This window comes from Melospiza melodia, chromosome 2 (genome assembly GCF_035770615.1).
Source record: "Melospiza melodia melodia isolate bMelMel2 chromosome 2, bMelMel2.pri, whole genome shotgun sequence".
NCBI lineage: Eukaryota > Metazoa > Chordata > Aves > Passeriformes > Passerellidae > Melospiza > Melospiza melodia.
This window is the reverse complement of record NC_086195.1, coordinates 18,918,562-18,943,380: the sequence shown is the minus strand read 5'-3', so window position 1 is coordinate 18,943,380 and position 24,819 is coordinate 18,918,562. Positions and strand designations below refer to the sequence as shown.

The following is a 24,819-nucleotide window of genomic DNA, read 5'->3' as shown; positions in this document are numbered from 1 at the left end:
TGAGAAACTGTTCTCTGAAGCATGCTGGAACTGCAGCCTTCAGGCCTAGAGCAGATTTGTGACTTTAGCTGACGACAAGATAATTTTCACCCATCACTTCAGCTAGTGGTCTTTCAGCTGAATGAGAAGAGTCACAAACTAAAAGATAAACAAGTGTTTGTCCATGTACAGAGAACTTGGAGCTACTTCACCAAGGCCTTCAGGGTTCTGTCACAAGACAATGCCCCTGAACCACAAACTCTAGGACAAAGGTGATGAGTTAGGACATAATTCTTCCATTCCTGTGGCCAGTAACAGTCTGTTTTCATAAAGCCTCGGTGGACCTGAGTCTGCATTTCCCATCTAGAATTCCTATATTCCCAGGAAAGAGGGAAAGATGTAGGGGAGGCATAAGAACAGGCACCATTTGGCTAATTGCCTTCAGAAATCAGGCAAGAAAGAAAATGCTTTCATTTTTCTTAATGTCCTACTGCAGCAACAAATGCAATTATAAAAATGTAGCTTCTAGAAGTGGTAGAAACTGTTAGCACAAATCCTTCATATTTGCCAAGCCTTTTCTTCCTGCTAGGTATATGATTATTTAACTAAAGTACTTCCTCAGTGAATCTTAACTGTTAGTATTTTTCCAGATATACTACAGGGGAGGAGGCGGAAAATAACTGCAGCTCAGTGGCTCCTTATCACATGATCAAGAATACTTCACCTCAAGTGTGTTTGTTATTTCCATGTATACAGAAAAAAAAAGATTTATATAAAATTACGTGACATTATCAAAGTGCTGTACAATGCAGTTTATATGCAAAAACATTGCAAAGACGGGTATTCCCATCTTCACTGGCCACCCCACCAGGTACTGTTACTGTGGTTATCTAGTTTTCTTTTAAATCACTTCAAGTATACTCAACAGGCATCCGTTCTACAACATTTCATGTTTTATTTAAGGTAAATATGTTCTTTTCTCATGGAACATTTTACAGTGACAACTTAGCAGTAAGTGCAGAAGTGATGACTGACTATACACTTACAGCACATACAGATGTGGTCCCCTTAATTATACAGACTATGCAAAATACTTCTTAGAATAGCATGCCACTTCCTTTGGAAATTACTTTTCAGACTTTTTTGAAAAAAAAAGTACAAGATAGCTTATACAGATTTGCTGCAAAAAGAAAGAGAATACTTAAGATTGTAAACCCAAGCAAAGTATTCAGTACATATATGCCAAATGATCTTTTTAAAAATTACTGGTTTGGAATGATATCAAGTTTTGCAAAATGGTTCCTAAAACATTTTACAATGGAATAGGAGGCAGACAGGTCAAATCATGCCTTTCTTGAAACCTCAACAAATACAGTTTCATGGTGCAAAGATCCTCCTCTAAATTTATTTACAAAAAGAAAGTTTCAGCAGTTGAAGAAATAATGGGAAAAAAACAGTGGGTTTAAACATTTCATTTGGGTTTTTTCCATGTGTGAATTAGAATTAATGTCAGGGCAGATCTGGCTCTTCTGGTCTATTTCATTCATTAATGCAACACTGCAGCTAAATGTGTATTGCACTAAATACATGGAAAGTTTGAAATGAGAGACTTTTAAACTCTAGGAGTTTTCCTCAAAATTTCTTGATGTACTGGAGACAGCTTTTTGATTTTCTATTTTTTATTGAGTACTTTATATACATACAATTACAGATCAATAAATAAAAGCTTGATTTACTACCAGAGTGTAATCTTAGTCTGGTTAGCCTGCAGAATGAGCTCTCTACTGAAAGAATACAACTAGGAAAGTTTATTATAAAATTAAGCACTTAAACCAAACAGTCAAGAGTTCCCTTTTGCTCATATTAAACCAGGTGACCAGTGACATCTTTTGCATTTAGGTCTCATTTCCTCCCACCCTGAGTCAGAGGCTTACATTTTGCATATGCATTAACACATAATGTCTCAGTTTCTTCTTTTGTACCTCTGCAGCCTCTGACAGTTTAAAACTTTATTTTCATATCACATAAAAGGAAACTTCTTGAGATACACCTTTTTTTAACCAGAGAAGCTTGGCTGTTCTTATCTAGATCAGCAAAAGAAAAAGCTGCTTCAGCATCCAGTTAGTCAGTCTTCAGAAGATGAGTATAAAACATGCAGGGGACTAACCAGACGAAGTACAGTTCAAACAATCAGGAAAGTAGGGAAAAAGCACTCACTCAGGAGATTGGTTTATTTATTCAGCTTAAAAGGTGTTTCTTCCCAAGGAACTGGACTTTCCTTTCAAAGGCAGTGGACCTAATAGGAGTATTGAGTTCATAAAATGGATTCATTGCAAACTAGGGAAAGAAGAAAAGCACAGTAAGCACAATGCCCAGCCCTGAAAAATGTCACTTAGGTGACATCTACCACTAGCTTTCAGCCTACTTAGTGTCACTAACAGCACAGACCTCCTAAACAGTCCTTGCTTTCCAGGCTCTCGCTTTCTCTCCATACATGTGCAGAGCCATCCCATAGCACCAGCCCCTCAGAACAAACCCATCACACTGGTGGAAATGAGGATCATTTGAGTGCCTGTGGGAGGCTGAGATGGTGATGCTTCCCATGACTGTTTGCCATGACCCTGTGCAGTGGAAGTACCACCAGGACTTGGGAACAAGGGCTATGTGTTCTGAGAGCAAAGCTACCGGGCTCTGTGGAAGAGTGCTTTCATTATCATCATTAGTGATACCATACTACCACAAAATGCATCACAAGAAGCTGCCCCACAAGTTCTCTGTTGCCCAGGCCAGGTTGGATGGGGCTTTAACCAATCTGGTCTAGTGGAAGGTGTCCCTGCCCATGGCAAGGAAGTTGTAGATGGTTTCTGAGGTCCCTTCCTACCCAAACCATTCTAACCTATTCTACAAAAAAAAAAAAAAAAATCACTGGACTAAAGTGAAGAAGTCTGAAAGAGCACAGTTTATAACTATTTCAAAAAACCTATTCTGTTTAATGGAAAATACAGTTTTTGTGTCACACATTACCAGCTCTGGCTGATGTGGGCTGCACAGGTGCTTATATAGGCCCCCAAGAGAAAAAGTGCTAATACAGCTGTGCCTGAGCACAAACAGCAGAACACACAAGTAGTGCAGCAAGACCACAAAAAATTATTTCTTACCTTTATATACAACTCATATACATCAGTAAAGAAGTTCTTGATTCCATCTTCTTGCCTTACATCATGAAGCATTATAAATCTCATATGTACAGTAATTAAGGAGAATAAAACTTTTACAAAGATAAGAGACATTATCCTGAGATAAACATTTACACCTAATTCAACATATACCTCAAATGTTTAGCTGTACATGAAATAGCAGTGACTCATAGGAGGAAGCATTTAAAAAAGTAATTGAAGCAATAAAATTTGGAAAGCATTACCTTTATATTTTAACATCCCCCTATTTGAAAATAATCACCTCTCTATCCAAGGTTTCTTTGTTATTCAATTTCAATGTAATTCTGAACATGGATCTGAAGTGCATCTCCCTGCACTTCAGCCATGTACCCCTGAAGTTAAAATGTCATTCAATGTTACTTGCTATGTGAAACAAATGTTTCTCAATAAACAGTTCCAGGACTACCTGTACACAGTATCAAGCCTCAGCACTGCGTTTTCACCCCTGGAGTGACTGACACCAAGCATGTTCACTGTCACTTCTCCTCTCCAGCACAGTCAAAGGGGTGGGAACAGAGATCATACATACAAGCTTGCTTAGAGCCTCTCATACCTCTTAACTCCATGTACCACATTTCATTATGCTATTTTGGCTCCTACAAAGCTAAAAATCCACTTTTCCAATTGTTCCCAGCTGCTGTGCCTCCCAATACAGTTCTTCCTGAAGCTGATGACTCTAACAATAATGGTGAATAGCCAGAGAAATCTGTTCCAAACTCACTTTATCTAACTTACCTCTTTCTGGGGAAAAGGTTTTCTTACATAAATATAAGGAAAGAGAATAGGGAAGGATATGTCCAGCTGTGACAAAAGCAGAAACAAACCATTCATTAAACTTGTCCACAGTCTTCAAGTACATGTTGTTAGAAAGCCACATGTTCTCATCTACGAGGTCGAGAGCAGCATGGGCAATGAACTGGTTGAGGTGTCGATGATCATCCTGGTGCATTTCCAGAACACAGCAGAGCAGGAATTCAGTGCAAGGAATGAAATACAAACAATCATTTGCTCCAGTTGCTACAGATCCAATGTTCAAGTTACAGAATGTTACATTTACCCTGCTTTTCTGTTACATGTGCCATCCTGTAATTAAATGAAACTAGCATATGTTTTCATGATATTTGGTTTGAAGGGAGAAAACAGGTTGTAATAAAAAGATATCACAAACCCAGTCCTGAGAGCAACAAAATCAGTAAAGCCTGTATTATGTCTCAGGAACAAACTCAAGCATGAATTCTTTTGTTTACTGATGGGCAAACTCCCACTGCTAACTTATTCCACAATATAGACCCTCATATGTCTTTTTCTCTTCTTTCCAGACATCTGTTTTTGTGATATTTACACAGCACACATAAAAAGTAGCATTTTCTGGACTGTAACATTTCAGTCAAATTTGGCAGAAATTGACCTATAGGTTACAATGTGTAAGAACTGGGGGACAGATGCAGAAAGCAGAAATACAGAGGGCAGGTATGCTGATACAATAATCTAAAGATTCTGTTTTTCTTATTTGTTTACTTAAAACCAGGATTGTTTTATTTGGTTTGGGGTCTTTTTTTTCTGCAACAAGTATTCAATATGTGCCTGCAGATGTAAACTGCATCCCTTCCTACAATAAACATGAGATCACAGTGTTTGGCCTGTGTACTTTGTAGGCAATCTAGAACACCAGAGGACATCTGCCGAGAAGAGATACAGGATAAAACCACGCTGGAAGTTTTTATCAGACTGGAAGAATAAATAGTTTTGTACTATTTCTCAAAGTAACAGGATGCTGTTACTGCCACTCTCACCTCTCAGGTTTTCCCTGCAATCAGCTTTTACACATCCTCACACAAAGTCTAGTCTGAGTAGCCTTATTTATGATCTTTTATGGGACATTAATTCAAAATACAGATGATGCCATACAATCAGTGACATCACATACTTCCATTTTTGGATACACCCTCAGATACACACACTTTTATTCTGAAATCTATTTTTTCTTTGATGTAATGCCACTTACAGATAGATTTGTTCTTTTCCCACTGGAAACAATACTTATTGAGTAGTATTGCATTTATCACATTTTCAAAGTCTTTATTTATCAATAAAAGTTTTTAGCTTTCCTTAATTGAAAGCAAATATGACTAATGAAGACGATTAAAAATTAGGTATTTTATAGCATAAAGAATAAAGGAGTGACTAGAACTTTCAAATTTTTCTCACTTTATCTTATTACTGTAATATAAATGCCTTAAAAATAAGTGGCATTAAACAATGAACAGCTATTATAAAACCTCTGCACACTAAGAGAAATTACGAAAGCAAAACTAAGATATATATTCTATAACATACAGCAGGGAATATATAAGAAAGCTGTGTTTTGTGAAGAACTAGTATAATCTGGCAAAGATATTTTAAGAGACTTGAGATCTTGAGTTCTACTCCCTATGACAAAATTTCTGTTCAATATAAACCCCAGAAAACAGTAGATACTTCTTTTAACAACAATGCTGGTCATGCTTCTAATACACTGTAAAATTATAAAAGAATCACAGGAGTGTCACAGGGGGAAAAAACACACCTTTGACTCTACTTTTCCAGGAGGCAGAAATTCCATTTCAAATATGGGATTATCATGGTGACCAACTATCACGAAGTAGAAACTTCCAGACATTCTTCAAAACAATGCTCCCTACAAGAAAAGACAAAAATGCTGAGGGGTCTATATACAAACTCTCAATCCATGTAGAAGAGCTCCTAAAAGTCAGCCAATGTGCTCCCATCCATATTTACCAGAGGCTAAAGAGAGATAAACATTTAAGTATGCACATCAAGAGGACGGAGCCGAGCTCTTCTTGGTGCAGCCACCCACCAGGATGAGAAACAAGGGGCAGGAACTGATTCCCGGGAAGTTCCACCTGGACACGAGGAACAACTTATTGCTGTCCGTGTGACTGAGCACTGGAACAGCCTGTCCAGAAGGCCTGGAGTTATTCTAAAACCGTCTGGACACAATTCTGTGCCCTGTGCTCCAGACCGGCCCTGTTCGAGCAGGCTGCGCCAGATGCCCGTGCTCCCTCCCAAGCTGACAGATTCTGGGGGAGCCGGAGAATATCCTTGGGAAGGGGACCTGAAGTGAACCCAGGTACCTAAACCGACTCCTGCCCTGCTCACCGATGATTTACCCCCGGGAGCCCCCGGTCACAGCGATCCCAGGCCACAGCACCCGGCTTCAAGGAGCCTCCTGGCCTGTCCCTCCCGGGCCCTGCTCACAGGCAGCAGAAAGGGGAAGGGCGGCAGGCGGGCGGCGCCTCCTCCCCGGGACAATTCCACGGCTCCATCCCCGGGCCCTCCAGAGGTGCCCGGAAAGGCCGACCCGTCCCGCCGCCGCCCGGGGGAAGGCCCGGACCCCGCGGGGCTGCCGTCCCCAGGGGAGCAGCGGCACACGGGGAGAGGGAGAAGAGCCCCAGCCCGTAGGGTCCCGCCCGGGCCCGCCGCCTACCCTGCGCCGCGGCCCGTCCGCCCGCCCGCGGCCCCGGAAGCGCCGCGCCGCGCCCGCCCCATCCGGCGCCACCGTGACGCCTCAGCGGCCGCCGCGCCGCGCCCGAGCGGCCCTGCCCGGCCCGGCCCCGCTCCCGGCCCCGCTCCCGGCCCCGCTCCCGGCCCCGGCGCCCTCCCGTGGGTAGGGGGCGGCTGCCCGGGAAAGCCCGAGCGGGCCGAGGGGAGGCGGCGAGAGCGCTCGGCGTCTCGCTGGCTGTGGGTCTCGCTGCGAGTCAGTAGTGGCCCTTTTTGTTTCGGTGTTGTAGGGCACGATGGCATCGGTTGAAAGGGAAACACTGTCCCAGGAGGAGCTCCGGAAAAGGCTGTATCAGACTTTTAAGAGCCGAGGCGTGCTGGACACACTTAAGGTGTGCTTTGTTTTCAGCAGGTGCTGCCTGTGGTCCTCTGTGCTGCATTGAGACAGCCCTAAAAGCCGTGCCGAGTACGAGCGTCTCGCTCTCTCCACCAAGTATTGTTTTGCCACAACTTAATTATTATTTGGGGAGGTGTGGGGTGTGTTGTGTTTGGGGGTTTTCCCCCCATTTGCGAGGTTCTCCCTAAACAGAATGGCCTTTCATTATGCCTTGGCCTCGGAGTGTTTTTCCGAGGAAGGTTAAAAGCATAATTTAAGTCTTTGGAAATACCCATACTTGAAAAAAGAAATCAGGCACGGGAGAGAACAATAAATTAGAATATAAAATAGGAAAGAATCTCTCAGGTTACAGGGTGTGTTTATTACCTATGATAATTAAGCATGTTATATGAATAATACAGGACGTGCTTATTACCTATGATAATTAAGTATGCTATATGAATAATATTTCTGAAATACTACAATCCTGTTTTAAAACTATTTGAGCTGTTTTGTCCTTGTGTGCTTGTTCAGGAGAATGTATAGGGAAAAAAATCAAGATCAATATTTCAAAAATATGATTGATAATCCAATAGCTAAGAATTTGCTGTTCCGGACAGTTTGTTTCTGCATTACTGACTTCCATACCAAGCTTGCAATGCTTGAACCATTTCTTGCTCAACTTAACTAATATTCTACCACATTACTTCATGTTTAAGTTCAATTTTTTGCTTTAACTTGTCTAGAAGGTTATTTCTGCCTTCCTTTTCTGTACTAGTGATAAGGATTTAGCCCTGTGCTTTCCACCTTCACTTTGCCACAAGATATAGAAGAGATCGCTGTTCCTGGTTGTTTTTGAGACAACATTATGTCTGTTAAAGTTGATTGAGACTGAACAAGTTCAGAAATTAATATGGAAAAGAGTTTTTTTAGTTGAGTTTGAAAGTTGGATTCAGGGATCCTTTCCAACTCAGAATATTCTGTAGTTCTGTAATTTTGTTGTCAGCCTAATTTCTCTTGAAAACCGTGCTAAAATATCAGGCTGGTCTGATGATCCAGCTTTGTTCACTTGTGGTAATTATTTCGTCACATTTTTGGTAACACACTGCCTCTTTATTCAGTTGTGTCACTGTTGCATACCTGCTTTTGAAAGTTTAAAACACTATTTGTGCCATGATTTTTTCTTATAAACAATTTGTATAAACAATTTGAATAACTGTATAATGAAAATAATTCTTTCTTCCTTTCATGGAAGGGAGATCTGATTTTAGGTTACTTTTCCCCCTCTATTTAACTTACAGAATACAAATAAATAATTTTAAAATGCCATTTAGTTATTATTAGTGCCTGTAGGTCTCTTTGGTTAGTACTCTTTTGCTTCCCTACAAAATAATTTATATTAAAGACATTGAACTTATTTGTTTATTTTGCCATCTACTTTTGTGATGGCATGAGCAGCTTCTTGGAATGAGACTCAAAAGAGGACCAGTGAGGGTTCCAAGAACACCTGAGATGGAGGCCACATCAGGAAGGCTTTATTTAAGCCAAAGGGAAGGAAAACAGGAGAGCAGAGATCTGAAAATGATGATACAAAAGTGGGAATATGTGAGCTCTTGACTGGGAACTTCCTTTTAGTCCTATGTTTGGTACATTTTGAGGGAAAGTCAGAGTTCATTGTATCCACCATTAGAGGGTTTTGAAGAAGAGGAAGGTGTTCATAGTGCACTTCCAGATTTTCCCAAAATTAGTCTGCCCTCTTCTGTTTGTAGGTTGTATAAGTAAAATGAGGCTCCCTGTGGATTTTGAAAAATTAAAACTCTCATTGAATCACATGTAAACTGATAATACAATGGTTTTTTTCTGTATTAGACACACCTCCGAAACCAGCTAATCCATGAACTAATGCACCCAATTCTGAGTGGAGAGCTTCAGCCGCAGATGGTTCCAAGTGAAGACAGTTCACTTTTGATCACTGCTTCCAACAGTTTGGTGGCAGATCATCTAGAGAGATGTGGCTACGAGTATTCACTTTCTGTTTTCTTTCCAGAAAGTGGATTAGAGAAGAGCAAGGTAAGTTCAATATTTTGCCTATTCCATGATATCTAGGAGCTTTGTTCTCTGGAGGTTGTCATATTCTAACAATTGAAAAGATCATTTTTTGTGATAGGAAATAAAAATATTTTTAAAACTTCTGATCATCTCCACAAAACATTCTGTCATTCAGAGTAACTTTCATGAATACTTAAAACTGGCAGTAAGCTAGTGGTGCTGTTCTGGCTGTGTGGCAGAGCACTGGGGACCTGAACCTGATAAAAGTGTGTTTGGCCATTCAATTCCCTGAAAATGTGGTTCCTGGTCATTTCAAGCTGTTCTAACTACAAAGTGTGGCTGAAAAGTGCAGTCCTTGCCTTGCCTTTGCTTCTCTGCAAGTGTGTGATAGAGTGAAGTTGTTTCGAACTGAAAATTAGTTTTTTGACCTGGTGAGTAGTTAATTATTATTTGGGTTAGTGAGCTCATCTGATTTGGGTGATAAATCAAGAAAACAGACAAGGAAAGTAGCGAGCACATGTTGACAGAGGGGAGAGAACAAAACTCTCTTTTCACAGCTTCAGCTGATGATGAAGCTACATGCTGGCTGCTGTACGTCTGAAGTAGTGAAGATAAGTAAATGTAGAGCAGCAGGCCTCTGAAAATTATTTTACAGGAAGTAAATAGATAATTAACAAATGGAAAACATTTACAACTATGAAATAGTGCCATTTGCTTACTTGAAATTATTTTAAATTTGTTAACACTTTTCCAACTGATGTTTATTTTCCCCAAAGCTGTGGACTGTGCAAGATCTCCTCCAATTAATGAGGATCAATCCAGAATCCAGTCTTTACAAATCACTGGTAAAGCTATTTTGATTTTGAAAATAAGCTTAAATTACAGTGGTGATGAAAATAGAATGGCTAAAACTTTTTTTCTTTCTTACAGACTTCAGGAACTCGGAAGGAAAATAAAGGTACAAAATATTTGCATGCAGTGCAGACAGAGATAATTGTGTTAGCTTCATTTTTATTAAGATGTAAGCAATAAAAAGACAGATTTCTTAAATGTATGTTGGTATGCAGTAATTTGTATTTAGTTGGATTTTGAAACTTGCAGTACACCAGGATGATTAATGTTATATTTCAGGATTATCCAACTCATATTTGTGGATTAACTGTTGACATTTACTTATAAAATACATGATTTGTACATTAGAAATATGAGAAAAATCTGTAATCAGGTATTACATATAATGCTCTTTGGAGGCTTTTCATACTAACTTTGGAAAACTCAGGTTTTGGGTTGTCTTTATAACACTGTATTAGCCTGCAGAATATACTTCAAAAACTAGTTACAGATTTAATTGATTTTCCATTGCATTATATAAGAACTAATTCTTATATGGCATAACAAAACCTAGCTATGCTGTATAACCTAAAGGAGCTTGATCTTGAAAACCCCCTGTTGCCTGAAGGCCTCATAATTAAGTACTAATAATCTTCACTCTCAGCTGACCTGGAAATCAAGAGACATGAATGGGAGGAAAAGTTGCAAAGGACAGCTTTTTCTGACTGAGATGGACTGGATTATGTTTATAATAAAAACATAATTGTTCACTAGTATTGATTTTTACTGAAATAGTTGTTCTTTCTGTAAATCAAATAGGTTTTCTTGTACATTGAAAATTGCTTTGTTAATTACAAATCTGATTTACTAATTACTAATCTATTGGATCTTGCTAGGTTTCCTTATGCAGATTTTAATTGGACTTACTGAACATCATCTAAACAGGAGAACTCACAGCACAGAAACTCAGACCACCTCAGTGCCTCCTTACAGAGAGTCTCTTGGTAAGTGCAAACAGGTCTCCCCAGATATTTTCATGCTGGTATGTGGTATGGCTTTATATATATTGCATGAATGGTATTACTTTGTTATTTACTCAAATGCAACCTAAAGTTGCAATGAGTAAAGGTCATGTCTGTTACTAGAACATAGGATTTCTAAAATTTCTTAAAATAAGGCAAAGTCAGAATAGGATTTTTTTAAAAATCACTCTTGTGTTTCCTTAGGCATTTAGCTAAGACCTATGACAAATGGACTGGAAATGTTTTGTGTTGGAATATGTTCTGGAGAACAGAATTGTAAATGTGTGCCCTCTTTCTGTGAGCAAGTTAGGCATAGATTGGGAGTTCTTGAATGTATAATATGCATGCTCTTATTAATATATTAATACAAAAAAGCTAAAGGTTGCCAATTAATATATAATACAAAAAAGCTCCAAGATGCATACAAAAGGAAATTCTTGTCCACCCATGGTAAAGAAGATGAATGACTATGTAATACCACAAATAGTGCCTAAACAGCCTATATAAATAAAGCAGATAAATGGCATTTCTGTGCTGTCTCTGCTTTTGTGCAGAGTGTTTCTAGGATAGTGCTGCTTGAATAAGCTGAGGAATGTCCTGCAGAGTGAGGTTCCTGCAGTCTTGGTAAGGTAACTGCAGTGAATGCTTTTAAATTATGATGGATGTGTTGCTTTTTTATAGCTGAGAAGCTTCAGCTGATTGATGAACAGTTTGCAGACTCCTATCCTCAGCATCAGAAATATGAATCTTTAGAAGTAAAACTTAATGAATATAGAAAAGAAATAGAGAAGCAGCTTCAAGAAGAAATGCATCAAAAGGTATAACTCTGGTTTATGAATTTGAGGGAGACATTTGTTAATTTTTACTTTACACATTGCAAATTTTTCATACTTAAGGCAAATTGGAAAAATCTAATACAACAAGCACAGAAGGCTAAATTAATACAGTATCTGTTGTTAATTTGATGATATAACATATATATTTTTCATCCCTCTTTTTTGTTAAATGTGCACAGAATGTTAAGCTTTGTATTCTGATGTTAATTTGTAACATAACATTTACTTACTCTGATTTTCTTAATTTGGTAAATTTTATCTGCTATTGATTATTTAGTTTTATGGAGAAATGTTTATACCATAATTTCCATTTTCCTTCTCAGTTAATATTTTGATGCTTGAGTTTCTGTATGGTGCATAGCAACTGAGAGGTGTGAATTGCTGTTGTGTAGCTTGACAGATAATTAATTTTTAATACTGATGAGAATTTGCATTCTATTTCAAAACATTGCCCAGAAACACTAAAGTCGTGACAGTATTATGAATAATTTCTAACTTATTTTCTTCCTGTAACTGAAGACAGCTCTTTTAGAGAATTTTCCATCATTTTGGAAATAAGATTAAAGTTTTGTCACATAATCCTTTGATAATCCTTGTCTGAAAAATGGAGCAGAGGGAATATACTGTATTTTATTATTTATTTAAATACATTTATTTAAATAATCTTTTTCTGTTTCCATAAATTTCGGTCAAGATCATCTGTTTATTTAGGTAGAAAAAAAGTAAGTCAACTGTATTTCATTTCAATATATTTTTCATTAATTTCTGTCACAATCACTGGGATGTGAAGATGATAATCTGATAATGAGAATTCTTCCACACAGTTTTAGAGGCACTCAGTGTAGTCGTCATTTATTTAGCCAGACAAGTAGAAAGATGGAGAGTTAAACCTCTATTTACCATCATTCTTCATTTAGCCTTTATTCCCCAACTGCCTCTGTCTTTTGTAGTATGTAAAACGTGTTAATTGGTGTGTTAAGTTTGTATCAGTTTATGCAAACCAGTTGTAACAAAGGAGATGGGAATCTCTTCTACATTCAATTAACTTTACATTAATTCATTGGCAACATGATGTGAATTACTGTAAGACATTTCTAATCAAATTTCTATATATACAAGTGATGCTATATTGTCTCACTATTTCTTTAATTTTTCACAAAATTTATGCCCACAGACCCGAGTTGCTTGATCAGACATTTGTACTGTGCCTTTTCCACTCTTTAATCCTTTCTCACAATTTTTCTGTCATTCTCTTTTGATTTTTTTGCTCAGTTTTTCCTCACATTTTTTGTCTTGTATGCTTGCTTTCGATTTTTTTTCCAAATTTTTCTTGTAATTCTTTATAATCCCATTTGTTCTCCCATATATTGTCCTTCACACGCTGTATGGAGTCATGTTCCCAATGATTGTTCTGTGAAGTTGCAAGATTTGTACTCTCCTGTTTGTGGGTGTTTATCTTTTTTCAATTGTGCTTAGAAGTCAGTGAATTGGGACTTCTCTTTTTGTAATCCTCTTTAGATGAAGTTGCATGTTCTGCATTTTTTTGCATTTCTGGCGCTTCTTTTGTGTCCAGGTGAATTACTGTGGCTTCTGAGCAATTCAGGGTGTGGGTCTGTTTCTGCCATTTCTTGAATCACTAGTCAGAAGTGGTTCTTTAGGAAAGGGACAAGAATAAAGACAGCATCAGAAGAGGATTAAAAGACTGTGGCCATTCCTTAGTTCCAAGCAGAGTATCACTCCTGCAGTGCTTTTGTCTTCATAGGCTTCTGTTGTGCTCTTGTCTAAAGCTGATAGTTTTGTGTAAGATCTGCTTTGGGATAAACACATGAAAACCATGTGAGATGTGCAGATAGTATGTGCTGCTAAGATTTTTCTATCATGGTAATTATTTATTATCAATTTATCGTTTCCTAACATGAATTTCAGGGTGAAATTTGGAATTGTCTTTTTTGATTTGAAGATGGCCCTATTTAACCCTCTCTTCCTCCTTTATGTAAAAGCTTCAACATTTTAAAGAAGTTGAAATAGCAAAGATTAAAATGGAGGAGAAAGTGCAGACCCAGAAAGAAATCTCTGAGCTGCGCCATGAGTTAGAGAGGACGCATCAAGCAAAGTCTGAAGCCTTGATTTCTCGTGAAAAGAATGCTATTGAGAGGCTTCAAAAGCAACAAGAGGTAAAGTTCCAAATATTTTTTTCCTAATCTATTGCAAACTGATTCAGTGAGTTGGTTAGACTGTTCTTTTATCTTTGGGAGATTTACCTTCAGATCTTACTTGGCTGATTAGGGAAAACTTAGAATTCACATTTGTTCTTATAAATAGGGGAATGCATTTAGCAACTGCAAGAATGAGTATGGTTAAACATCTAAGTAGAGGTGGCTGGAAAAGGAACAGTTCTGCAAGCTGGGATCTAAATGTAATAAATAGTTTTAAATCTGTTTCAATAATTTTTCTGAATTCAGATCACTGGGGTTTTTTTTCACAGAAAGTTGAACATAGCTTTTAGTTACACTCTTAAGTTCTTTTAGCTGCTCAGAAGCCTCTAACCTAAATGGAATAAATAGCTCATATGGTACAGATATGATGTTTCTGTTTGGTTTTATATATTGAATGTTATGAATAGCCACCATCTTTACTGTAAGCTAGCATCTCATTTCATTGTTTTGAACACTTTTGTGTTGATGAGTTACTCCTCTGGGCTGTTAACTCTTGGTGTTTTGCCAGGGTAGTAACTGTTACTACAGCACACAATAATTTGTGTGTAGTTCTCAACTGCTTATCCCAGTCTCAGGCTGTTACTTCTCAGTTTTTGAAAGAATAGTTTGTTTGCTCTTCTGTTGCCTGTTTGCCTTGCCACCTCCCTGCAATAGACCTTCATGTCCAAATAATATTTGTCCACAAGTGCTAACTGTATTTTTGCTTTGGTGTGGTGGCATTATGGTTTTGTTTGTCTCTTTTTTCTCCTGAGAACATGGGGTATTGGTTAACAAAGCAGTTGTGCAGGTCTCTATATAAATTACTATAATATTAAATATTTTATCACCATGCCATGAATTTATTTCATGGTTATGTATTTGAAGCTGACAAGAAAACATCTATGTTATGCTATCAGTCTTCTTCTGTGGGCATGAAATTAATTCAGTAATTAAAAAAAAACCCTACTAATGACTAGATCAATGTATCTGTCAAGTATTTTGTATAAATATTTGATTTCTCTTGTCAGCCTCTGCACTCACTGAGAGCTTTGTTTCAATTCCCTGGGGATTCTTTTAACAGAGTTCAGGTATATTTACATTAAAGATGTCAGGTCATTTAACCCTTCACTATAATGACTTTAGATCTAGGAAATGTGGCTTGAAAAACTGGTTTACTTTTTGTACCAGGAGCAGCAGCTAAATCTGTCAGCACTGTTCAAATGCACATGGCTTTCAAAGCTGATATAAGGGTCCATATGGCAAAACCACAATTTTCTTCTTAGACTTTTTTTGGGTTTTTTGAGACAAGTAATGTCTTTTGTGCTTAAGGGCAAAAAACCCCATTTTTACTAATAGGGAGATATGTGGGTTTTGGTGTTAATATGTTCAGCACTTGGAGAATCCCTTTTACAATTTTTTATGAATCCTGTAAATTAAACTGCAAAAATTGAAAGGCTGTTGGTTTACTCAGTTTTGCTCTTAAGTCATGTTTTATCAGTGGGTTTTCAACTACAGCTTTGTGAAGAACATACAAAACTTGTTTATTAAAAAAAAAGTCAAGTGTTTGAACATGTTTATCCTGCAATTTAAAAAAAAAAAATTTTACTTTTACCTAAGTTTTAATCAGTGCTATTTCTTAAAGGAAGACTGTTTATGGGTAGTCAGAAGTGACTCCATCTAAAACATTTTTACTCTGAGTGAAAGTAGAAAGGGAATTTATGTGTAAAAAGATACTTCAGATTTATTCCAGATGTTATTTCATGTAATGTCTATATAAATAGTATTTATGGGAGTAAGATCAGTCAGTCCCTGAAGAAGATCCTTTAAAGTTTGAGTGTGTTAGACAGTAAATGAAGTTTTACAGTGAAGCAAAACTAAGGATGATGTTTTGTGGTGCAGATAGAAGCAAAGGAAGTGTATGCTCAGAGACAAAGTCTATTGAAAGATATTGAAGCCATAAGGTCCAGGGAGGCAGAACTGAAGCAAAGGATGGAGGCATTTGAAATGTAAGTTGCTAAAGGATATTTACAATGTGTGGATACGTACAATGCTAAATGATGCTTCTGCAAAACTTGCCTTAAGATGTTTCTGCTTCTGTGATGTTGATATAGATAATACATCCCAGAATTTTACATTTTTAGCAGTATTGTATACTGTCTCTATTAGCAGGGATGCCCCATACAAAAAGATGTTTCTGTTTTTTTCTATTTTGCCTCATCCAACCAAAACAGTTCAGCATTACTTTGCAGGCAAGGAACCAGATGTTTACTTCAAGTGCTTAAATTAAAATAATCAAACCCCCAAACAACACAGTATGTAACCCTAACACTCATAAGATCTACACATGAATATTTTGCCTATTAGTCCTATGTTTTGGGATTGATTTTTTTTTAATTATTTGTCCTTAGCAAGATCTGTTTTCTTTAGTTAAATAAAAAAGAAGTAACTAATCAATTTTTGGCCAAACTTTCAGTGCTACTTAATGTTGTTACTTTATCATCTGGTTTTCATAGTGAAAAGAGTATCCTGCTAACAAAAACTTGGGGTTTTTTATCCACCCAGCAGAGGGTGCTGATAGAATAGCATGCTCAGCTATTCAGCTCTTTCCTCTGAAGTGTTTGCTGTGGGAAACTGAGCCAGGGTTAACCCGGGATAGCTGCATAATTGATTGCTACTGAATTTTAAATAGGGCAATTTAGTTTTGTCACATCACCATGTTCTTAATGAACTGCAGTGGCAGTCTGATGGTGATTTCAAATTGCAACAGTATTCCAAACAAGGCATGTTGCCCTTTGATGTCTATAACTGTTAGTTTGAAAAAGAAACAGAATCCCAGACTAAAGCTTTGACTTTATAACTGGTCATTGTCTGTATATTTCTGGATATTTCAGCACCCAGAAAGTTCAGGAGGAGAAAAATAAAGCTATAGAAGATGCACTTCGGCGTCGTGAGGTTGCTGTGAAGAACATAGAGGAGACATACGACCAAAAACTGAAGACAGAGCTCTTAAAGTAATTTTTTTGTCTCTAATAGGACACGTAATATTTCCTATGAAAACAGAGTCATAAATTCTATAGTATGTATTTAGAAAAGCATAGCAAAGCAAGGACTTTGAAAATGTGCACTTATGTTTTTGTTTTAGTGAGATTGAATCTTTTGCATTACTGCTTAGCTATTTGCTAGTAAGTTTACTGTAGAAAAGAATTCTCTTTTGGTTATTGATTATATTGTTGCTGTAGTTTAAATTCTGTGTCAGTATCTGGAAAAGAGATCTGACATTAGCTTGTATATTTAGACAAGAGGATCTGAAACAGTTACTTCCTTTCACCACAGTTAAAGGAAGTGAGCTTTTTATGATTGCAGAAGAGGCATGAAGGGGAAATCAGCATTAAAGAGATGTTACAAGTTTCTTAGAAAAGGGGTGAGGGGCATACTAGTCCATTGTACAGACTGGCTCTTACCTTTGCCCCTACCCAGTTCTGAAGAGGGATTCTGTGATATAGATCTCTCTCTTATTGGTTACCTTCTGTCTGAACCTGGTCTTAAGGAATTGGCAGTCATCTGTGGCTTCTTGTGGGGTGTTGCAGTGGGTATATCCTAACTTTGCTATAGCACTTCCTTGTGGTACCTTGGTCACTTGAAGGGTTCCTCGATATTTCAATGCAGACAAGAGCTCTTGGATGTTGTGAACCTGTCTCAGGCTGTTAAAGCAAGCAACTGATGAATCATTACTTTTATTGCAAGCCAGTATTATCTGTGTTTTAAGGTCTTTAAATTAAAGAGCAAAGATGTTGATAGTAGGTTTCGGTAAAAATAATCCCTTGGCATTTGATGATTTTGTTAGAAACCAGTGAAATGCAACTAATTGACTCACCTTACAGCTAGTTACAAATAGTGGTTGCAAAGTCCTTTCAGTACATGAGGAGAAGCATAGCATTTTAAGGATAAACTGCTGCTTTGCTTATTTTATCTACATACAAAATATTTTAAGGCATGCTGCAGGTGCCTAGAAATACAAAATCCATGTCCCTTTGACCCAAATCATTGATGAAAAGTATTAAAGACTACTGTTTCTTATACAGAAGTAGTGATGCTTGCTAGCAAATCAATCTTTTCATTTTTGTAGTAAACATTAAATGCCCTATTTGGGAGAAGGATCTGAGTGGTCTGGACCACTTTGCAGAAATGCAGGAGGATGGATTTGTCTATATCTGAAACCATTTATAATTATGTCCTGGTCATGTAGAATGCTGAGCTTTCTTAGCTCCTCTAAATTCCAGTTCAGTGGAATGGCACTGTTGGAGAACTAGTGGGCTATGAATGGTGGTGTACCTGGGCAGTGCTCAGAGTCTGGCTGGTGACTGGTGGTGTGCACAGAATCCTTGGGGCCAGTTCTGGGGCCCTTACTGTCCAGCACCTTCATCTGCATATGGGCACAGGGCATCCTCAGCTTTGAACATGACCCTTAATTAAGAGGAATCATTTCTACAATGAGTGACAGAGTTTCAGTTCAGGCAGATTTTGACAAAGTTGGGAATTGTGCCAGTGCAAATCTTAAGAATTTTAACAAAGAAAATGGCAAAGCTCAGTGCTTGGGGCAGAATAGCCCTGTGAGGTTGTATAAATGGAGAGAATAGTTGACTGAGGAGCTGCATTTCTGAAGAGGAGGTGGATGACTTACAGCGAATGCCAGGTTGATTATGAGCCAGCAGCATGCTCTGACAAATAAGGCAAAATAGTATGATGGGTAAGATTAGAAGCAGCATGGCCAGCAGACTGAGGGAACTTATTGTCCCTTGAAAGGTACTGGGGAAACCATGCTGGGAATGCCATGCCCAGGTTTGGGCTCTCCAGTTCAAAAAAGGTTGTGAAGAAACTGGAAAACTTGGTAAAGTCTGCCCGGATAGTCCATTTGAGTTGGACTCCCAAATGTGACCTCTGAGTTCATATGGAAGGGGCTGGAAGTTGTGGCTTGGGAGACTTAGCTTGGACATAAGGAGGAAATCTATAAGGAGAGTAATGCAGCACTGCTACAGATCATCCAGGAGATGGTGGATATATGCCCTTTAAGGTTTTCAAGACTTGGCTAGGAAGAGCCACATTGCCCTGCTGTACAGGTGGCAGTAGTCTGGCTTTTTGAGGAGGTGGTGGAATGAGATGATTGGCGGGGCCCTTTACAACCCTTTTGGTGGCTCTGTGATAGTTAATTTTGTTAATAAATAATTGTGGGATTATAGTTTAATTTGGCGAAGAATGGAGTTAACGCAAAATGCCCGTGCCATGTGTGCACACATATCCTTTGGGAGTACATAATCTTTTTTGTTTCTAGATACCAGCTTGAATTAAAAGAAGAACACATAGCCAGAACCAATAAAGTTACTGAAGATGAGAAAAGAAATAAAGGTAACCTGTCTGAGATTGATCAAGTACCTGTTTATCTCTAGAGCTGTCATATACCAAACCACTACTGTTCCTGAGCAGTCCTGATGTTCAGGAACATCAGTATAAGGGACAGAAGAGCCATCAGAACAGGTGACATTCAGCAACAGTGGCATTTCAGCATTTCAGCAACTTGTTGCTGTTCAGAATGCAGTGGGAATCATAAACTGCTGCTTTTGCACCGAGGCTGCAAAGCATTCCTGGTTTTTCAGTGTTCCCATTTCCTTTGGAAGTCCTACTGGCTCATTCAGGCTTTAACTGGACGCTGGCACAGTTGCCAGTTTCTACATCTATTTTGCACAAAATGTTTAATTGGAGCTTGTGGAAGAGAGCAGAACAGATAACAGGGTTAGACTTTAAAGTTAGGGATGTATAAGAAATGATGTATCACAGGCATATGAATTTGATTTACTTAATTCTTAATGTGTTTATGCATGTGTATACATTTGTATATACAGCATGATTTAGTTAATTTTGAAGGCGTGTATATGACAGTCTTTTTTATGTCTTAAATTGAATTTTGGGCTTAGCAGCTTAAAACTGTTTTCTGCTGATACAGTTTTTTACTGTAATACTCTACTAATTTTAATTCAGCATTTGTAATCCTCCCTGCAGAGAAAGCTATGCTTTTGCAAGAAGAAGCCATTGCTGTTAATTCAAAAAAGGAGGAACTCAAGCAAGCTGTATCACGTGCCAAAGAGCTTGAGGTAATTGTAAATATGAATTTAAAGAATCCTGTATTCTAATTGGCGCAGTTCAGGTATGTTACAAATAAAAAAAAAAGTGAAATTAAAATAATTGTTGAGTAGTACAGCAGTTCATAAGCTTCTAAATGTTCTTTGTCTGCAGCTGGACTTGGAGTCAGTGAAGGCCCAGGTTCTGTTGGTAAATAAACAGAATAATTTGTTGACAGAAAAACTGAAAGAGGTATCAGACTACCCTTTGCTAAAGGAGGAAAAAGTGGAGCTCCAAGTGCAGAATAAACTACTTAGGCAACAGTTGGATGAGACTCGGAGTGAAAACCAGCATCTTCGAGACAGTCAGTGTGAATTATTTAGTTATTTTCTTGTTTATGTTTCTCTACAAGTATTTGTTTAGAAGTAAATTTTCATTAAAATGCTTTCTTTGTATTATGTTTGCTAATAGTCAGCATGAAGCCCATGCTAGTGGTTGAGCAGTCCTTGGCACAAGTTTATTTTCTTTTTTGTGTCTGTATGGGGGAAATCCTGAATTAAGTGGTAGCTGTAATTTGGAAGGATATCCCTTTGACCCTCTGAAAAAAGCAGTGCAATATTTCTAACCATTGCACGAGTATGGTTAATCATGGTAAAAGAACATGGCATTGTTATTGAAGTGCTTGCCTGACTACAGTAGTAAATAAAGTATTTTTAATGTGCATTTCAGAGTACAGGAGAGTAGAGATGTGTGTGCAGTTATGTAAGATAAGATAAGGATATTTATTTTTCTTCCAGTGTAGGATAGTCTGGGTCTACTTCTTAAAGGACTACACCAACGAAGATTTTGGTCCTTTGTAAAAGGAAGAAGAAAAATATCTCCAAGTACTTATTCAGACAAAGCCTTGTTATGTTCCTAAAATCAAATCAGCTTTACATGTTCATGGGGTATCATGTAGCAAAGTGCACACTTGTTATTCTTTGTCTGAGTGTCTGGTGTTTCCCTTTTGGGGTAGAGCTGTCCCAGCCCTCAGCAGAGTACCTGGCCTGCCAAGTGGAGCTGAGGAGAGTAGAGCATTCTACAAAATTGGTGCTGGATGAATATGAAAGTCATAAGCATATGTTGGAAAAACAGCTACAAAGTGAGGTAAATTATTCTTTCAAAATGATTTGAATCTTTTCTTCTTCCTGTTGTCTCTTTCACAATTACCCATCTGCCTGTGCAGGCCATTTGGCATGCAGTTACAAGGGTTGTTTGTACAGTGCTTATTTTTATATATACAACTAACTCTAAAGAAAACAAAATATCACCACACCAAAAATAAAGCCAACCCAACATTACCAAGTCTTACCAAGTCACCAAATTGTCAGTGCTGACTTACAGTAGGATACTAGGTATATATGATCTGACTGGACCTGAAAAACATTTAGAAACCAAGTATTCAGCTAGTTGAGATTAGTCTTGTTGTTTGAATTATGATGATTTTTGTTTTTCTCTTGATTTCCTATAGATTGAGCGTTGTGCCCAGTTAAAGGCCCAGCTGTTAGACTCTGAAGCTACTGTCAGGAAGTTAAATATGCAGGTTGAAGAGCTGAAACTGCAAGTGAAGCAAACACAGGCAGGTTTGTATCTTACATCAGAGCAGTCCTTTATGAAGGACAAATGAAAGAAGTTCCAGAAGCTTAAAAAGACTGCAGTTGTGTAGAGCCAGCACATCACCAGGGAGTAAGTTTTAAAGTTTAAAATCAAAATCTATTTAAAGCCCAGTTTAATAAAGAAGACTCATTTTAACCTTCTTTCAGAAAACAAACCTAGCAGAGGAAGAAAAATACTCCTCCCTGAGCATTTGCATATTTTTATTGTCTGTTTTTCCTCTGTATAAGGCCATTAATGTTTGCTGGTAACATAAACAACATTTTCCGGCAGGCAATTTGTGTTTTAATGTGTTTTGATTCTTGAATGTTCATAATAAAAATAATCAGTTTGAAATTTTATTTTGTACCTCAGAAATTTAGGTCTAACTCTTAAACAGTTTTAGTCAAGTCTAATAACTTTTGCCTAACTTATGCTTAACTTATCTAAGAGCATTAGAAACATGGGCACTTACATAAAGCAATTCAGTCTGCTGAAGAAATGTTCTTTTAGAGATGCCTGTCTGTCAGTTTGTTAATATCAAGTACTATCAATAAAAGGGTTAGTATGTGTATTTAATGTAAAAATATGTAATTCAATTCTGCAATGATTATGCATTACATACATGTCTCATAGGTCAGTATATGCAATATTTTGCATTTCATATATTCACTAGACTTACACGTACATTTATGGTACACTTATCAGCACCATTTGGAATTGGAAATTTGTTTTATGAAAATAGCAAATATATAGTTTAATTAAATGACTGAAAGTACTGTAGGAACATTCATTTTCCATCAGAGTTAATGAAGTCATTGAAGAACCATTTGTGTAGAATAAAAACAAGGCTGTAAATTTGCTGAAAGATACAGCAGATTGGTTTTTTGGACTTGTTGAAGCATGGAAGTGTATGGAAGCTGACTGCCCCAAAACACTCAATTTAATTGACAATTTTAGAGTACTTTTAATGAAAAAAACAAAACATTTTCTATGTCCTGTGTTGTTTTTCTCCAAAATTACTTTTTTATTTAAATAAAGGGAAACTGGTAAGACTTGTTGCATGCCCTGTGTTCCTTAGACTTTACCAGCATGATAAGATCTAACGTGTCAAAAGTGGTAAAGTTTTCATGTTTGTTTATTTACTTAAACATAACTATGTACTCTACGATGTTATTTTTTAAATTAATGGTGGTTTTACGTGGAAGAATTATATATTTTAAGAATAGCAGTAATTTGCAGCTTTGAAGCTGCATTAAAAATACATTAAATCAATTTCAATTAAACCATTAAATTCTCAAAATGTAAGCCAATTGCGTGGTAGAATAATTTTGATCAAATTGGAATTTAAATGCCATGTTTTACTATTTTTGCTTTGCTGTGGGTCTCCCTCCCTGCTTTAGTGTCACTTATTGCTCTTGCTGCCGTTTAGCTCTGGAGAATGAGGTGTATCGGAACCCAAAGCCGTCGCTCGTCGACCGCTCCATCCTCGACTTCCTGGGAGACAGGACGGGGGACAAGCTGGTGCCCCACGACATTTACGTGGATGGTGCATTCCCAAGGAAACCACTCCTGCCCAATGTGGGGATGGCCAGCACTGTGCCAGGGCCTGGCTGTCACCTGCAGCTGCCCAGGCCTGATGTGGGGACGGCCAGCGCCGTGCCAGGGCCGCGCGGCGCCTCCCCGGACTCTGACCTGGAGTGCATCGCGCAGGCCCGCGCCAGGGTGAGGGAGCTGGAGAAGGAGGCCGAGTTCTTGGAGGAAGCCTACAGGAGTTACCAGCACAGAGTCATGCTGAGTGCAGCTGCCAGCAGAACACCAAGCAAGATGCAGCCTCCTTTAATTCTGCAGTGTCCTCTTGGTAGCAACCCTTTGACTGCCCAGCAGGAACTGCTAGAGCATAATCCCAGCTGCCCACATTCCCCCCTGGGCAGTCCCAGAGGCGAGGAGCACATCAAAAGAACTGGGCAGGTCGATATCTATGAAACTTCCTTCACGCCACCACGCAGAGGAGCATCTTCCAGGCGCCTTTCCTCCACTCCCATTTCCAAACCAAAGAAAGACCTCAGTAACAAGAAAATTCCAGATGGTAAGTCTCAATTGTTAATGGGGTGCAGTAATGGGTTTTGCTTACTGTTCCTCTTGTGCTCTGGGAACAGAAAGATTTAGCAGTGTTAGTCATGGACTCGTTATTTGCTAAGATGCAGGAGATGTGGTTTTGCAGGAGACAGAATATACCAGCTGCTTGGAGTATTGCTTCTTCCTGGAAACAAGGACTGGAGAAGCCTGTTTACAGTCCCTCAACATACTATAGGGAGCTTTCAAGAGAAGACTACACAATATATATCCCTACAGGTGTAACTTCATGATATACAGAATTTAATTCAAAACTTGCTATTAAGTAAAACTTTGAACATATTGTAGTTTCTTAACCCTCCTATATTTCTAACCTTTCATTTAACTGTTGTAGTTAAAGTGTGTGGCAGAAGATGTCTTTAGCTTCTCTTAAATCGAGCTTTCCAGTCTGAAAGGTCCAGATTTCCTTTTGTTTGTTCTTTTTGTGACATCTTTATAAAATACTTCTTAGCAATTGTAAGGAGGAAGGATCTAGTTTTGAAAAATTTTCATTTGCTATTAATGTCACAGTTTCTAATAATTGCTTAGTCTTTTTTTTAAGGACAGTATTTAGAAAAGCAAGCAAAATAGAAACAAAATGTAAAAAACCAATCTGTTGTTTCAAATCTGCAGTACATCTGCTTCTTGAGTGACACAATTATTGTCACCCTGGCTCAAAGTGGATTTAATACAATTAAAAAAAGAGACAGTAACAAAAAAAAGATAATGATCAGCTGCTCCATGAAGGAAGGTTAAATACAAGGACAGCTTAGTTTGAAAGAAGGGTGGCTGTGGGAAATCTGGAAAACAATGACCGATGTGAAGAAGGTGAAAAGAGATCAACTGATTACTGTTTCAAAGACCCCAGAATCCCCTGACATTGAAAGGAAATAAAATTAAACACTTTTTCATACCACGAGTGAGTTGTGTAATTAATTGCTTCTGTGAGAG

At 38.1% G+C, this 24,819-nt stretch overlaps 2 protein-coding genes across 4 annotated transcripts in view; one reads left to right on the top strand and one right to left on the bottom strand.

Moving 5' to 3' along the window:
* Nucleotides 1–914: 914 nt before the first annotated feature.
* Nucleotides 915–6,745, bottom strand: TRAPPC2 (trafficking protein particle complex subunit 2). 2 transcript variants are annotated; one of them, XM_063183336.1, is made up of 5 exons: nt 6,685–6,745; nt 5,764–5,874; nt 3,995–4,137; nt 3,138–3,225; nt 915–2,316 (listed from the first exon to the last, which is right to left on the bottom strand). In XM_063183336.1, exons 2-5 carry the CDS (start codon nt 5,854–5,856, stop codon nt 2,218–2,220), a joined length of 423 nt encoding a protein of 140 aa, XP_063039406.1. In that variant the 5' UTR covers nt 5,857–5,874; nt 6,685–6,745; the 3' UTR covers nt 915–2,217. The 2 variants fall into 2 exon arrangements, with proteins under 2 accessions (XP_063039406.1, XP_063039414.1); XM_063183344.1 differs by lacking the exon at nt 6,685–6,745 and adding an exon at nt 6,357–6,506.
* Nucleotides 6,746–6,872: 127 nt separating this feature from the next.
* OFD1 (OFD1 centriole and centriolar satellite protein) overlaps nt 6,873–24,819 on the top strand; it is a 29,947-nt gene continuing 12,000 nt past the window's right edge. For both annotated transcript variants that reach the window (XM_063183237.1, XM_063183234.1), the window contains exons 1-15: nt 6,873–7,090; nt 8,944–9,144; nt 9,900–9,968; nt 10,054–10,081; nt 10,851–10,958; nt 11,658–11,794; nt 13,813–13,986; nt 15,907–16,013; nt 16,899–17,018; nt 19,337–19,410; nt 20,062–20,153; nt 20,296–20,485; nt 21,137–21,267; nt 21,632–21,743; nt 23,186–23,842. In XM_063183237.1, coding sequence (XP_063039307.1) covers nt 6,995–7,090; nt 8,944–9,144; nt 9,900–9,968; nt 10,054–10,081; nt 10,851–10,958; nt 11,658–11,794; nt 13,813–13,986; nt 15,907–16,013; nt 16,899–17,018; nt 19,337–19,410; nt 20,062–20,153; nt 20,296–20,485; nt 21,137–21,267; nt 21,632–21,743; nt 23,186–23,842 — 2,296 coding nt within the window. In that variant the 5' untranslated portion in view covers nt 6,873–6,994. The remainder of the gene's footprint in view (nt 7,091–8,943; nt 9,145–9,899; nt 9,969–10,053; nt 10,082–10,850; nt 10,959–11,657; nt 11,795–13,812; nt 13,987–15,906; nt 16,014–16,898; nt 17,019–19,336; nt 19,411–20,061; nt 20,154–20,295; nt 20,486–21,136; nt 21,268–21,631; nt 21,744–23,185; nt 23,843–24,819) is intronic.

Bases quoted from the DNA above. Each gene is read 5' to 3' on its own strand.
- TRAPPC2 (XM_063183336.1), bottom strand. From the start codon at position 5,856: ATGTCTGGAAGTTTCTACTTCGTGATAGTTGGTCACCATGATAATCCC. The intron at 4,138-5,763 runs GTGTGTTTTTTC...GAAATGCACCAG, and splicing joins CTGGAAAAGTAGAGTCAAAG to GATGATCATCGACACCTCAA. The intron at 3,226-3,994 runs ACATATCCTTCC...CTTAATTACTGT, and splicing joins TCTGCTTTTGTCACAGCTGG to ACATATGAGATTTATAATGC.